The 13556-nt window shown below is 36.2% G+C and overlaps 2 protein-coding genes across 2 annotated transcripts in view; both read left to right on the top strand.

Moving 5' to 3' along the window:
- Positions 1–13556, top strand: part of LOC127953399 (zinc finger protein 271-like) — a 281640-nt gene that overhangs the window by 101713 nt on the left and 166371 nt on the right. The gene's annotated exons all lie outside the window — the stretch shown is intronic.
- Positions 4479–7923, top strand: LOC127953035 (uncharacterized). Its single transcript, XM_052551928.1, has 6 exons — positions 4479–5160; positions 5289–5334; positions 5764–5855; positions 6235–6345; positions 7341–7623; positions 7705–7923. Exons 1-6 carry the CDS (start codon positions 4784–4786, stop codon positions 7921–7923), a joined length of 1128 nt encoding a protein of 375 aa, XP_052407888.1. The 5' UTR covers positions 4479–4783.

Consider the following 13556-nt stretch of genomic DNA (forward strand, 5'->3'; position numbering starts at 1 on the left):
ATGGCGCATGTTTTATTTTTTTTGAGCTACTGGGATGGTGCCCCCTCTGGGAGTTGGTGCCCTACGAAGACTGCGTATTCTGCATATAGGGAGCGGCGGTACTATCTGGAAGATATATTCCTCAAACCGTTGTACAAGAGGAGGTGATGCTAGTACTTCAAGAATCTCTCAAAACCTATCTGTTCATAAAGCCTATATATAAAGTCTTAATATAGTATTCCACAATATGTTGTGCTATTCTAATATTATTGTGTTTTTTTATTGACATTGTTATTTGCTGTTATTTTTTGTTTTAATATTGTTACTGTTGTTACTTGTTGTACGGTGACCTTGAGTGGTTTGAAAGGCGCCTTAAATAAAATGCATTATTATTATTATTATTATTAGCTGTACACTTGATAAATAAAAATTAAATATAAACTTATGCAATTATATATATATATATATATATATATATATATATATATATATATATATATATATATATATATATAGTGTACAGTTTTCTTTTATTGCATCTTGAAATAAATGTTTCTGAGTTCTGTGTTTGTTTATTTTTTTTATTTTTATTTTTTTTTAGGAAGATTACAGCCTTTAATCTCCTCAAAATAAATGTGCATATAAACCATGAACAATTTAATTATAGCTGTATTTATAAAATGCTTACTAATGACTATTAATTTTGGGAGAAGGCTATATAAAGCAGCAACAATTGATGTTGAGGCCTAAGATATTTCTTAAGCTGTAATGATGAAAAAAACAACAACACAAAATTGCTTTTTTTTCTGCTGGTGATTAAAGAGATGATTAATTCTCCCTCCCTCTCTCTCTCTCTCTCTGACACCAAGCCCATCCCCTCTCCCACACATTCACACAAACTCAGCACACACACTTAACACACACACACTTAACACACAAACACACACACACACACACACACACACATTACCCACAGTGACAGAGGGACAGAGTGACATCAGATGTATGGTAGTTTTTTAATTTTCTATCATCCATATAGTGTTGTATAGTCATGAAACTATGCATATTTCCTCAGAATGACTTGTCTTCTATGTGTACATTTTGTTGAAGTGTTTAGAAGCTGCACTTAAAAAAATAAAAGACATTTACTGGTTCCTTTTTTACTGTTATTTCAAAAAATCACCATGACAAAACCATTCAAGCTATCCAAAATTCATTCGCACCTGTTCTGTAAGATAAATTCTTTAAACAGTGGTAAAAGAGGATGTGGTGCTGATCCTTCAAGAGTCACTCCAAACTTATCTGTCCATAAAGCCTATAAAGAATTATTCTTAATACACAGTATTTCACAATACTTCAGCATATTATTCTAATTAAGTGAGGGTCATTTTATCAGTAAAATACATATAATTTTTCCTTGAAAGATTTCTATAAATGATTTAAATCATACTTGTTTCTACAATAATTATTTAAAAGTAATCATATAGCTTCATCTGGTGGCCATTATTGGTACTAAGAATTGCAAGCTTGATTTATATGTTATGATAGTTTTAATTTTAAGCTGGCTTTTGAAAATGATAAAGCTATGAAACTTACTGTGCTTCCTTCAAATGATGACTTCTACGTATATAAAAAATTATGAAGAGTTGGAATGAAGAATGTTAAAGATATAGTAAAATAACTATTGTATTTTTTTATGTTACTTTAATAAATCGGTATGGCCACACCATTTAAGGTATCCTAAACCCATTCACAATTTAACATCTTCAGTATATTGGCATCATGTTGAAAAAGTTTGGTGTGTACTACTTGTGTCTTCTTGGAGTATTAATTCATTTACAGGCTGATTTGATCATAAATCCACAATAAAATTTCTGAGTTCTGTATCAATCTGTGTTGTTGTTTGTTTATTTTCATTTTTTTATTTTTCATAGGAAGATAACTGACCCTTTACTCTCCTTTTTAATAAATGTGATACTTCTGTCTTCAATTTTAATCTACATATAAAAAAGGAAACTCATTCATCTTGGCTGCTTTTTAATGTGTGTACGTATTTATTTATTTATTATTTTACTCTAACAAGTATCACGTATCACTGACCACACATCAATTATTAATGAGCCCTGACCCGGTAATAATCATATATGTTGGTTTAGCTTGTCAGTGTGAACTAAATCCAAGTATTTATTTGTATTTTAACCGATTTAAAAGTGAAACCAAAAGAGAGTCTCCTCCCTTTCAGTCGAATTTCCTTTTCAGGAATTGCACCTGTAGGGGCGCATTTCTCTCAGACAATGTAAGTCTCAGCACATAAAACTCAAACAGAGGGACAGAGTGAGATGAGATGTCTGACAGTTTTTTAATTTTCTGTTATCCATACAGTGTTGTAAAGTCATGAAACTATCCATATTTACTCAGAATGAATTTTTTTCTGTATGAAAAAAGTTTTGAAGTGTTTGGAATTTAAAAATGCAGGAAAATTAATAATTCCATCTTTATTGTCATTTAAAAAAATCACCACGTCAAAACCGTTCAAGCTATCCAAAATCCGTTGGCAATTAAAGTTCCTCAATGTTTTTTCAACATGTAGACCAAGTTTGGTGTGTATAGTGTTACTCTCCTCTGAGCAGTATGCATTAATTCACGGCTAAATGTAAAAAATAATCCACATTCAAATCAAAATAGCCGACTTCCTGTTGGTCGTAGCTGATGACTGTGAATTAGAAAGTTGTCCGTCTTGATAAGAACAATTTTTGTACTGAGTTTGGTGTCTGTAGCTAAAACTAACCCCCCCACTTTTGACAAAAGGTGGCGCTATAGAGTGCCTCTTCCACGCCCTCTTATGAACTTTTGCCAGTGTCTAGCTGTCACTAATACTGATATGTGTTCTGAGTTTGATGAAATTCTAAGCATGTTATATGCCTCAAAATCACCTGAGAAGTATTCCAGTTTGACATGTTGCCACGGCAACAATATTTTTAGATATCAATATCCCCCCAGCAGATTTATATCGGCTGTGTTTTAACATTATTCTGATGAAGTTTGAAGCAAATCGAGTAAAAATAAGATGCTGAATTCAAAGCATTTTGAAAATGACACACTTCCTGCTGCCAGTTGGTGGCGCTATAACTTTGACTCCTAATAGTCACATATATGCGATCGACATCATACAATGAATAATCTGATGAAGTTTGATTAAAATTAGGAAATGTATGTGGATGGTATTAGACACTTCCTGTTTCTCAATTCTCGCCATAAATTCAACGCCTCGCTACGAGCAAACCGTTCGAGATATCAAAAATCCCCTGGCAATTTTTCATCCCCAATGTCTTGAGATCATGTTGACCGAGTTTGGTGGCAATCGAGTAAAAAACCTATGACAAGTATATCAAATTCCAGAGCATGCGCTTTTTACATAACTCTAAATAGCTGACTTCCTGTTGGGCGGAGCCTATGACATGCAATACGCAAGTTGTTCGGCACGATGAGATCTATATGTGTACTGAGTTTCATATTAATACGTGCAAGTATGTGTGAGCTATACATCAATATTTATGACTGTGTTCCAGGGGGCGCCGTAGAGCCCCTGTGCCACTCCCGGGTCCCAACCTCTGCAGGCTCCTAAAGGCCACAGATCCAAAGGTGTGTGCAAATTTTCAAGAGTTTTTTATGGCGTTTATTCAGTCTCAAAACTCGCGCACATAAAATCTAGGCGCGTGCACAGGATACGAGGGCAAAGAACAGCATCCGCGCGCAAAATGCCATCCTCGCGCGGGCGCATTTCTGCACCGCGAGCGCTCAGAAAGTATCCGCGCGCGTTTCTGCTCCGCGAGCGCTCAGAAAGTATCCGCGCGCGTTTCTGCTCCACGCGCACGCACAAATACTGTCTCGCGAGCACGGAGCTGTGACGCACTCTCGCTCGTTCGGCTATCAAGATGAAATTTGAGACTTTGGAGGCGGGGCCAGTGGCTGATGTCTCGATGTCTCCGTTCTCCACTCATTTGATTGGTCACTTTCAACACCGATCAGGTGCAGTCAAGAGAAGATGAGAGGTTGAGAGAAGAAAGATTTTCATGGACCATCATGTCGGAACAAGTAAGTCACAAATCATCTTTCAGAGATCGCATTGTAATATTATTTGATGATTTTGATTTTGTTTCCTGTATGCACTGTAATTTTGCAAGTTAGCTATATTTTTATCGTTAGTAAAACTAATAGCAGAAGTTTTCTGCCCTCCAGAAATTTGCTAAAGCTAGCTACCCTTTAGCTAAAACTGTTATATTTAAATAACTGGAAATTTACATTTAGCGGTTTTACCAAAGGGGTAGCTAGCTTTAGAAATGCAGTAATTTGTTGATTGGTAAAATTATTAGCGTACAAACCTGCGAATGCTAATTGGGAAAAATACATACATTATTTTCGTGATAAATTTTTTTTTCGACAAGTTTTAAACGGTGGTTTGTGTGTGTGAGACCATGAGACAATATTAACTATACTTTGTTCTGTCTTGCAACAGCTAAGACATCACATTTATCAAAGGCTTTTGCATAAAATAGAACTGGGATTCAACACAACACCACTGAATTTGGATTACTTCGAATTTGTTTGTCGTCAGGAGCTGTATCTTCTGCATGCCCTATCCAATCATGTAGAAGTACATCCTGCTATCACCCAGGCTTTGCAAGATCTCTTTGACCTTGTGAAGGCACAACTGGAACATCCAGACACATGTTTCACGGTGGAAGTTGCTGCTGGTACCACAGGGCGACCCAAAATTTTGATTGGAGAACAATGCTTGAAAGAAATGCTCCATACTCGACTTCCTGTGTCTTGCATAGCTAAACTGATGGGTGTTTCAAGAAGCACAGTCTTCAGACGAATGGAAGAGTACGAGCTCTCTGTCAGGAACACGTATAGTTCCATCAGTGATGATGAACTTGACGGTTTGGTTGCTTCAATCAAGAATAATTTACCAAACGCTGGCTACAGGATGGTCAGAGGGAGACTGGAGTCAATAGGCCATAGGGTTCAGTGGAGAAGAATTGCAGCCTCCATGCATAGGGTTGATTCTGTGGGCATCATCTCAAGGCTGTCAAGTCTTGGCTGTGTTGTACGCAGAGTTTACTCTGTACCAGGACCCTTGTCTCTGGTACATGTGGACACAAACCACAAGTTAATCAGGTTTGTATTAAAATCAAGTTTATTTGAAGTTAATTAATCTAAAGTACTGGATGGCTACTTCATTTTGGATTTCATAATACACATTGACATTGTTTTAATATGATATTTTATGCCCAATTGCTTTCTAGATACAACATTGTGATATTTGGAGGAGTGGATGGTTTCTCCAGGAAGGTAACTAGCTGCTGCTGGTTTTTAACATTTTAGTAATACCACATGTTGAACACGGGCTATACCAGCATAGACTTTGTGCCTTTGGTAAACATTCTTAAGAATAAAGATTTTTACATAACTTTTTAAATATAACGCTTGTAATGCTCAGACCTTAAATTCATTGAAAGTCTATAGACATAAACAGAGAGAAGTAGCTCCGGCTACAATCATGTTCCCGCAAGATGCATTGGCACTCAACCGGTTAATAAACAAAACTGCATACAAAGTTTACATAATTTACCTTTAAGTAAAAGGCACACAACAAACAAATTTCATAATAGAACTTGGTCAGTGTGCTTTGCTTGCTGAGCATACTCATGCTTCCTGAGAAGGAACCCTATCAGTTTTAACTTTGATGCCCTTTAATTGTTTAAAATGTTTCTTTTGTAGATAATGTACTTGAATGCAGCCACAAATAACTGTGCATCAACGGCATTTCACTTCTTCCTTGAGGCAACTCACCTGCATGGTTTACCTTCAAGGTAGTGTATTTTAGAAAGTTAAAAAGCTACAGTGTTATCTATGTACTGTAGGTAAATAGGCTGGGAAAATTCAAATTGTTTAATATGAGCTTCATCTTACATGGAAAAATTTAGATTAATCTGACACTTTACTTGAGCGTAGTTTCCTAAAAGCAAAATGTCATTACAAAATAATTATTCTGTTTACACACTCATCCCACTGTACACACTCATCGTCCTTGGTTGTGGGTTTATATTGGATGACATTTATCAATTTATCAATATTGACTACTTCTTGAGGGTTGTGTTTATTAAACTAAGAAGTTACAGAACCATCATCAAAAATATAAATAAGTAGTTCAGTTAGGCCTAATTGGTACCATAATTACTGTGATTTCAGGGTAAGAGCTGACCAGGGAGTGGAGAACGTGGACATTGCCCGGTTTATGTTCACTGTCCGTGGCACTGATCGGGGAAGCTTCATCTCGGGAAAAAGTGTGCACAACCAAAGGTACAATTCATTTCTTAACTTGCATAGTTTTTTCCTGATATTCATACTCGTCCTCATAGGTATGTTATACACATGACAAACAAAAAAGAGTTGCATTAATTTCCTGTTATCACTGTAAAGCTGTTTTGAAACAATCTGTAAAAAGCACTATATAAATAAAGGTGACTTGGCTTGACTTTAAGTACTGCTTCCCTTAAAGTAATAGTTCACCCAAAAATTTAAATTCTGTCATTTACTCACCCTCAAGTTGTTTCAAACCTGTATGAATTTCTTTCTTCTGCTGAACACAAAAGAAGATATTTTGAAGAATGTGGGCAACCAAACGGTTGATGTACCCCATTGACTTGCATAGTTTTTTTTTAATTTTGCTTTCTTGTTCAGCAGAATAAATAAATTCATACAGGTTTGAAACAACTTGAGGGTGAGTAAATGACAGAATTAAAATTTTTGGGTGAACTATCCCTTGAAATAATGCGTCTTCACCTGTCTTGTTCTCCATAAAATAAGTGTTAATACAACAGATTTGTTTACTGCAATCTTGTATTAGTAGTGGAATAAATAAACCTAATATCAATTATGTATTTGATGCTCTAAGACTAAGTAGTATAAAATACTCATAACCATTTAACGCATCTTGGCACATGACTAAGAAATTGCATAATAGAACTTGAGAAATCTGGCCAATGTCCTATGCATTGTCTTTTTTGTTAACCAGAAACTGTAACATTTTACCTGTTTGTCACCCAGATATTTACTTTAAACTACTATTATTAACGCCACATTTTCATAATCTCACTAAGTTCTTTAAACACAGTATATATGGTTTTACCACTTCCAAGATTGGGTGCTAGCCAGGTATGACATGGCACAACACAATTACACCATGTGATGCACCAACATAGTTTTCCAATTAGAAATGTATTGCCTGCTTGACTTTGGCACAATGTTGTTTTCTTACACTGTACTCAAGATAATTTTGTTTTAATCCTCTGTAGGATAGAACGATTATGGCGAGATGTGTGGATCTCAGTATCATCGAAGTACTACAATCTTCTGCACTCCCTTGAAGAAGATGACCTCTTGGACATTTCATGTACAGATGACATATTCTGTGTGCATTATGCAATTCTTCCAAGACTCAAAAGAGACTTGGAGATATTCACTGAAGGCTGGAACCACCATCCACTACGTACTGAGGGAAACCGGAGTCCGACACAGATTTGGGAAATTACTCGGATGCTAAACACCAATGTACATTCAGAGAACTTTGCAGTAAGTGTTTTTTTTTTTTTTTTTCTAAAGAAAATTTATAAGACTTGGGACCAGATTTACTAACAGCTTGCCTTGATGCATTCATAGGACCTTCAAGAGCCAGACATTGACTGGGACACCGCTGTTGACTTTGATGGCCCTGACTCAGAAACTGGTGTTATAGTGCCTGAATACGAGTGCCCTCTGACTGAAGAGGAGATGACGGAACTCCAATCTTTGGTTGATCAAGCTGATCCAAACATTACTGATGAAGAGCTATACATTCTCTGCTATCAACACATAAAACGGCTGCGGACACACAGTTAACCTCTTCAGGTCTGATGTTCCAATCATTGCAAACACGTTGCCTCGTTTAGGTCCTCTAGTTAACGATCACATACATGCTAAGGAATTTTGCCTTAGCAGTCTTTTAGTTTGTCTGTGTTTGAACAACAGTTTTGTAATGTATATTTGAAATATTGCAAACACTTTTTTTCTTTTAACATTTTTTTATTGCACAATTTCAATACATTTAACAGGTAACGATTTGTAATTCATGTATTTGAAATGCTTCTGAATTTCAAAAATGTGCATGGAAAGTATCAGAAATGTAAGAAAGCATTGATACTGCATACTTGATACAACACTCCTTAACACTAATAAAGTACTACTAAAAACTACAAGGTTTTATGAATGCATACTCAAACATGAAAATTCTGTCGTTAATTATTCACCCTCATGTCGCTCCAAACCCGTAAGACTTTCACATTAATTATCACGGCCTGCGATAATTAATGTGATATGGCTCAGCTTGTCAGTGAACTACGGTTCTGTGTAGGGAATGCCGCTCCATCTGAAAGCAGGTGATGGCGATTTACTACTCATCAAGGAACCGGCTTTACTGACGAGATGCGCATAACAATGTCATGCGATATATCGCCCAGCCCTAGTTGACACAAAAATAGACTTATTGCATGTTGGAGATATTTTGCAAATGAAGTGGTAAATAGTTTTTTGCACAAAGTACTCAAGTTGATTCATAAAATTAAGGTTTTATTAATCACTGGAGTCACATGGATTACGTTAATGATGTCTTTACTACCTTTCTGGGGCTTGAAAGCAGTAGTTGTGTTGACTGTCTATAGCAGGGGTGGCCAACCCTGGTCCAGGAGAGCCTCAGTCCTGCAGAGTTCAGCTCCAACCCTAATCAAACACACCTGAACAAGATAATCAAGGTCTGAAAGGTTGCTAGAAAGCTACAGGCAGGTGAGTTTTTATGAGGGTTGGAGCTAAACTCTGCAGGACTGAAGCTCTCCAGGACCAGGGTTGGCCACCCCTGGTCTATAGAGTGACAGAAATCTCTCAGATCTCATCAAAAAGGTCTTCCATTTGTGTTCTGAAGATGAATAAAGTCTTACAGGTTTGGAACAACATGAGGGTGAGTAATGAATGACAGAATTTTTGGGTGAATTAACCCTTTAAAATTGTTCTGGAACTTTGCAGACATCAATTTTATCATTTTATACCTTCTGTACCTGACAAGTGTCTTTAGAATAAACCTGAACAATGAGAAGGTGAATTCTCCAACTCACTTCCTTTCTAACAGCGGCCAAATTCATACCCATGGACAATGGCCTGAGAGATAACACTTTTGAACTCTGCATAAGTCGTCAGGTGTGTAACTGGGAATGTCACTGAGCGGGAACAAGAATTAACCACAGGATAGCATATACTATGTGTACCATAGCGCACATGACAGTCATGGTCAAATTCCATGACAATTTTGAAATTTTCACGGTCTGCATGAATTAGTGGAACATGAGCCTGTCCTGTCAGCCACTGGCAGAACCTGCCAACATTAATGTTCATGTCATTGATACGTGTTTCTGCCTTAACATCTTCATCTTCACCCTTCTCTTCAGGCATGTCTCCTCTGTTGCCCTCTTCTGAAAAAGTTATATAAAATCATTGTGAACAAAGTTCATTTAAAGGATGATTAAAAGCATCATAACTTGCCAATATAAGATAATCAAGTTATAGCTCCTTGTTTGCTATGAAACAGGAAAACATTACTTCTATTACAAAGTAAAATTAGAAACTAATTTACTTTTAACACAAGTGTTTACTACAACTACTGATATAACCACTAATCCTACTAAGTTTCTACTGTATAGCTCGGGGGTGTCAAACTAATTTTTCAGTGAGGGCCACTTCAGCATTATGGCTGCCCTCAAAGGGCCGGTTGTAACTGTAAGACTGTAAAATGTTGCTACTCCTTAACATTGTGTTGATTGACGTGGCGATTATGTAATAGGTAGGTGTGTTCAGAGGTATATCGCTGCTTGTGTATTTCGAACTTCGTTTTACCTCTAAACGAATAACGGGAAAAAACTTTGTTGTGAGTATATTGGTGCCTTTAGTGTTCTCTAATTTAGTATGGTAACATTAATTTGTACAAATTATTCACCTTCATCCTCCATGTCCTGTACAAAGTCCTGCAAAAAGTTGACCACTCTGGACTCTCTCTGACGCCTCATTGTACCCTTTTCACTGAAGATTGGTGAAAGTGACTTTACTAGAAAATCGGCATCCACCTGAAGTTTGCAAAAGAGAAGAAAGTCATCCAGTGTTAAAAAAAAAATAATAAAAAAGTTTTGGTAAAAATTATTCAATGCAGATTTTATAATGGACGGTATTTTAATTGCTTGCCTTGCAAAAAGATCCTGGAACAAACAGCTGTCTACAGATCTCCGCTTCTTGCTGGACCAAGCTGAGGAGCCCATACAGTTTCATTCCAGAGCAGATTTGTTGCAGCATGGGAAGTAACCTCACTGTAGCGTGCAGAACTACAGAGCTGTAACAAAAAGTTAAAAATAAATAAATAAATAAATAAAAGGCCAATTCTAGAATTTGAATTAAAATTAAAGGAAATGTCCTACCGCACAATGTCTTCCCTTCTTTGTATGGACACTGCCCCTGTGTATCCACATGACAAAATCCTGTCTGTGCACACCATCAGGGTTGCATTGTCAGCTGCATTAATCTTTAAAACACACAAAACCACACTTAAACTTCCACCTGAAATAAGAGACTTTAAATTAAGTTTACAAGAAAAAGGGTCCTTTTTGTTATTTTGAAACTACGTATCATTATGGACCGAAAGTATGGAATTAATAATGATGATATTTTAACATTTGCCACCTAAACATTAAATTATGATTCGCAATGCAATTTTTTCACATTTTAATGAATTACCTCTTTTATTAGTTCCATGAGTTCAGGGTCTGTAATGTCATTTTCAGTTATCGCTTCCTGTGCGATGCTGACAGCAAACAATTCTCCAATATTCCTACAATCCAACAAATATATTACTGCAACATTGGGTAGCAATATCAGAATGAGTGAGTAGGGAGGTTACTTTTGAGAGATAAGTACAATAATCTGAAACATGTTTTGTAATGTAGGGGTGTAAAAATATATTGTCACAATATATCACACAAAAAATTGCAACTATGTATTGTGTATAGTTCACCAAAATGAAAATTATTGTGTAAGAATTGTTTTTACAGAGTTTACAGAGTTTTAGGGTAATCAGATTGCTCCCCCGTCCCCCTGCCCCCGCTGGACTGTGTTTAGATTATATTACTTCGGGTATCGCAATAGCATCATATCATGAGTTCAGTATTGATATGTATCGAATCGTGGCATGAGGGAATCGTTACACCCCTACTTGTATGTAAAACTCATTACATATAGTCCATCTAATGTTAGTCTTTTTAAAACAACACACTTCTTGTAATGCAAGTATCTGTATGCATGTGAACAGTCAGTGTGAAATGCTTGGCTAACATGGATTCGGTATATAGAAAAGTGTCACTATGTAATTTCTATTTACAATTTTTATAACCTACTTGAAATTGTGTTTGTCCATGTCCGTCATTGAATACTTGGGGTTTTTGCCGTTATCCCCTCCCTCAAAGAACCGCTTCTCTATTCCTGCCATCATTTCTTTTCAGAATATGGAAATAGAGAACATAAAAAAAATAAACTGCATAATTCTGCTCTTGGTAGATAACAAACAAAAAAAGCCATACCGGTTAAAAATTCCTTCCTCAGAGCCCCATTGTCAATGCCAGCCTCTCCAATAAAAGAAACTCTAAGGGGATTTTTTGGTGAAGATTTTTTCTGTCGCTGCCACTGTTTTAAGCCTCTTTCAAGCATCTGATCCCTTGTAACACAAATGCTGAAGATGCTGGTTTCATCCATCCTTTCAGTAAGGATTTTGATGACATCAGCAATGCTTAATATTGGGAAGGAAAAAAAATAGAAGTTAGGGAAATTTCATATCATTACTGTCAAATTAATAAAACTTTCTGAAGAAAGCTTTATTTTGAAAGTACCTTTTAATCTCTTGATGTGCCTTAAATCGTTTTTGGGGCCATTTCTCTGTTCCATCAGTTTCTTTATCTAAGTTGATGGTCTCTGTTTCATCATAAGATCTGTTGGAATACATGCTTTAGTCATACTAAAAGATTGAGATAGTCTGTATTTCAGCATAACAGGATAAAACAACTGTTTGATACTTGAAATTATGCTTCAGAAGATGATAATGCATGAGAAAATTGAGAAATACCTTTCACCACAGATGCTTGCATGGATTTCAACAAAGTCACTGGGGTAAAACCGCTCACAAATTGGACAAGCCGTCTAAAATGTAGCCCAGTATTAATAAATTTTTTTATATTGTACACACCAAATATTTTGCCTGAGGGAAGTCCTAAACTAAAGATCATGGCACAGACGTGAAGAAATTATTATAAAGTCGTTATTTTTGTCAGCCGTTTCCTTCATCAGTCTAACTACTTGGTCCAGAAGATGTTACTGGGCCTTTTAGACTCTTTTTATTGCTTTTAATATCACATTCACAAGTAAAATAGTTAATGTTAACATAATTTTGTTATAACTAATTAACAAAGGCATTGAAAAGGTGGCCAAAGTTTATTTTTAGTTTAAACTAAACTACAATTTAGTTTATTGTAAGGAAAATTGTATTCATTGCATGCCTTGGACATGGACCATTTTTTTTCTTACTTGGACGTCAGGAACCTTGACACATGAAGGAAGATCTAAATCTGTGGAGTCCTTTAAAAGTAAGATGAGTGATAAAACAAATTAGAGTGTAACTATTATGAACAATAAACTTTTAACAGTAAATATGATCTAATTTGGAACATATATCAGACTTTATATTTGAGTTTCTAACAACTTACTGTCACAGACAGGCCAATATTGGGAGTGCCATCTGGAGAGTTGTCAATGAATGGCATAATGTCAATGGCAAGACTGGTTGATGGCAGGTCTTCATTATCTGGTGACCCCGGGAAATGTTCAGTCTGCAAGAAAACAAACAAATAAACAAAACAAACATATTAGCCAAAGGACAAATAAAATCTGATTAATTCATTTATTTAGAGCAATTGTTCTGGGTAAAATATTCCTGCCTGTTCATCGGAGTCAGTTGAGACCTTCACTGTCTCACAAGATGCCACATGTGCGGCTAATAACTGGACTGGCATGTTTTCTAAGCACGAATGGCATGTTGCTTTTGGCATTTTTTCGAACTCCTTTGAAGAGTAAGGAAGTGGTGTCAAATCAAGTGCTCCTTGCACTGGTACTATGAACAGAGTTGACTTCCCACGTGCAACTGAATTTAGGTAAATACCCGAATAACCTTCTGCCTCAGGGGGCACAATACACAATTTTCTTTGTCCACATCCCCCTACAAGAAAAAATAAACAAACATTTAATATTGTACAATTTTAAGTAAAGTAAATTTGCTGATAGACAATGTACATAAAGATAGGAAAATTAATTATCTTACCAACAGCCTTGTACAACATCCATGCCCCTTTCAAATCAGCCATTTTAGTGTATGTCTCCTCAAGTTTTCTGGACAGCTG

This window comes from Carassius gibelio, chromosome B3 (assembly GCF_023724105.1).
Source record: "Carassius gibelio isolate Cgi1373 ecotype wild population from Czech Republic chromosome B3, carGib1.2-hapl.c, whole genome shotgun sequence".
NCBI classification, from domain to species: Eukaryota; Metazoa; Chordata; class Actinopteri; order Cypriniformes; family Cyprinidae; genus Carassius; species Carassius gibelio.

What these genes read in the sequence shown, in the direction of transcription:
- LOC127953035 (XM_052551928.1), top strand. Translation starts at nt 4,784, where the DNA reads ATGCTCCATACTCGACTTCCTGTGTCTTGCATAGCTAAACTGATGGGT. An exon ending in TGGATGGTTTCTCCAGGAAG is followed by an intron (nt 5,335 to 5,763) that starts GTAACTAGCTGC and finishes TTTCTTTTGTAG; the next exon opens with ATAATGTACTTGAATGCAGC. An exon ending in AAAAGTGTGCACAACCAAAG is followed by an intron (nt 6,346 to 7,340) that starts GTACAATTCATT and finishes AATCCTCTGTAG; the next exon opens with GATAGAACGATTATGGCGAG.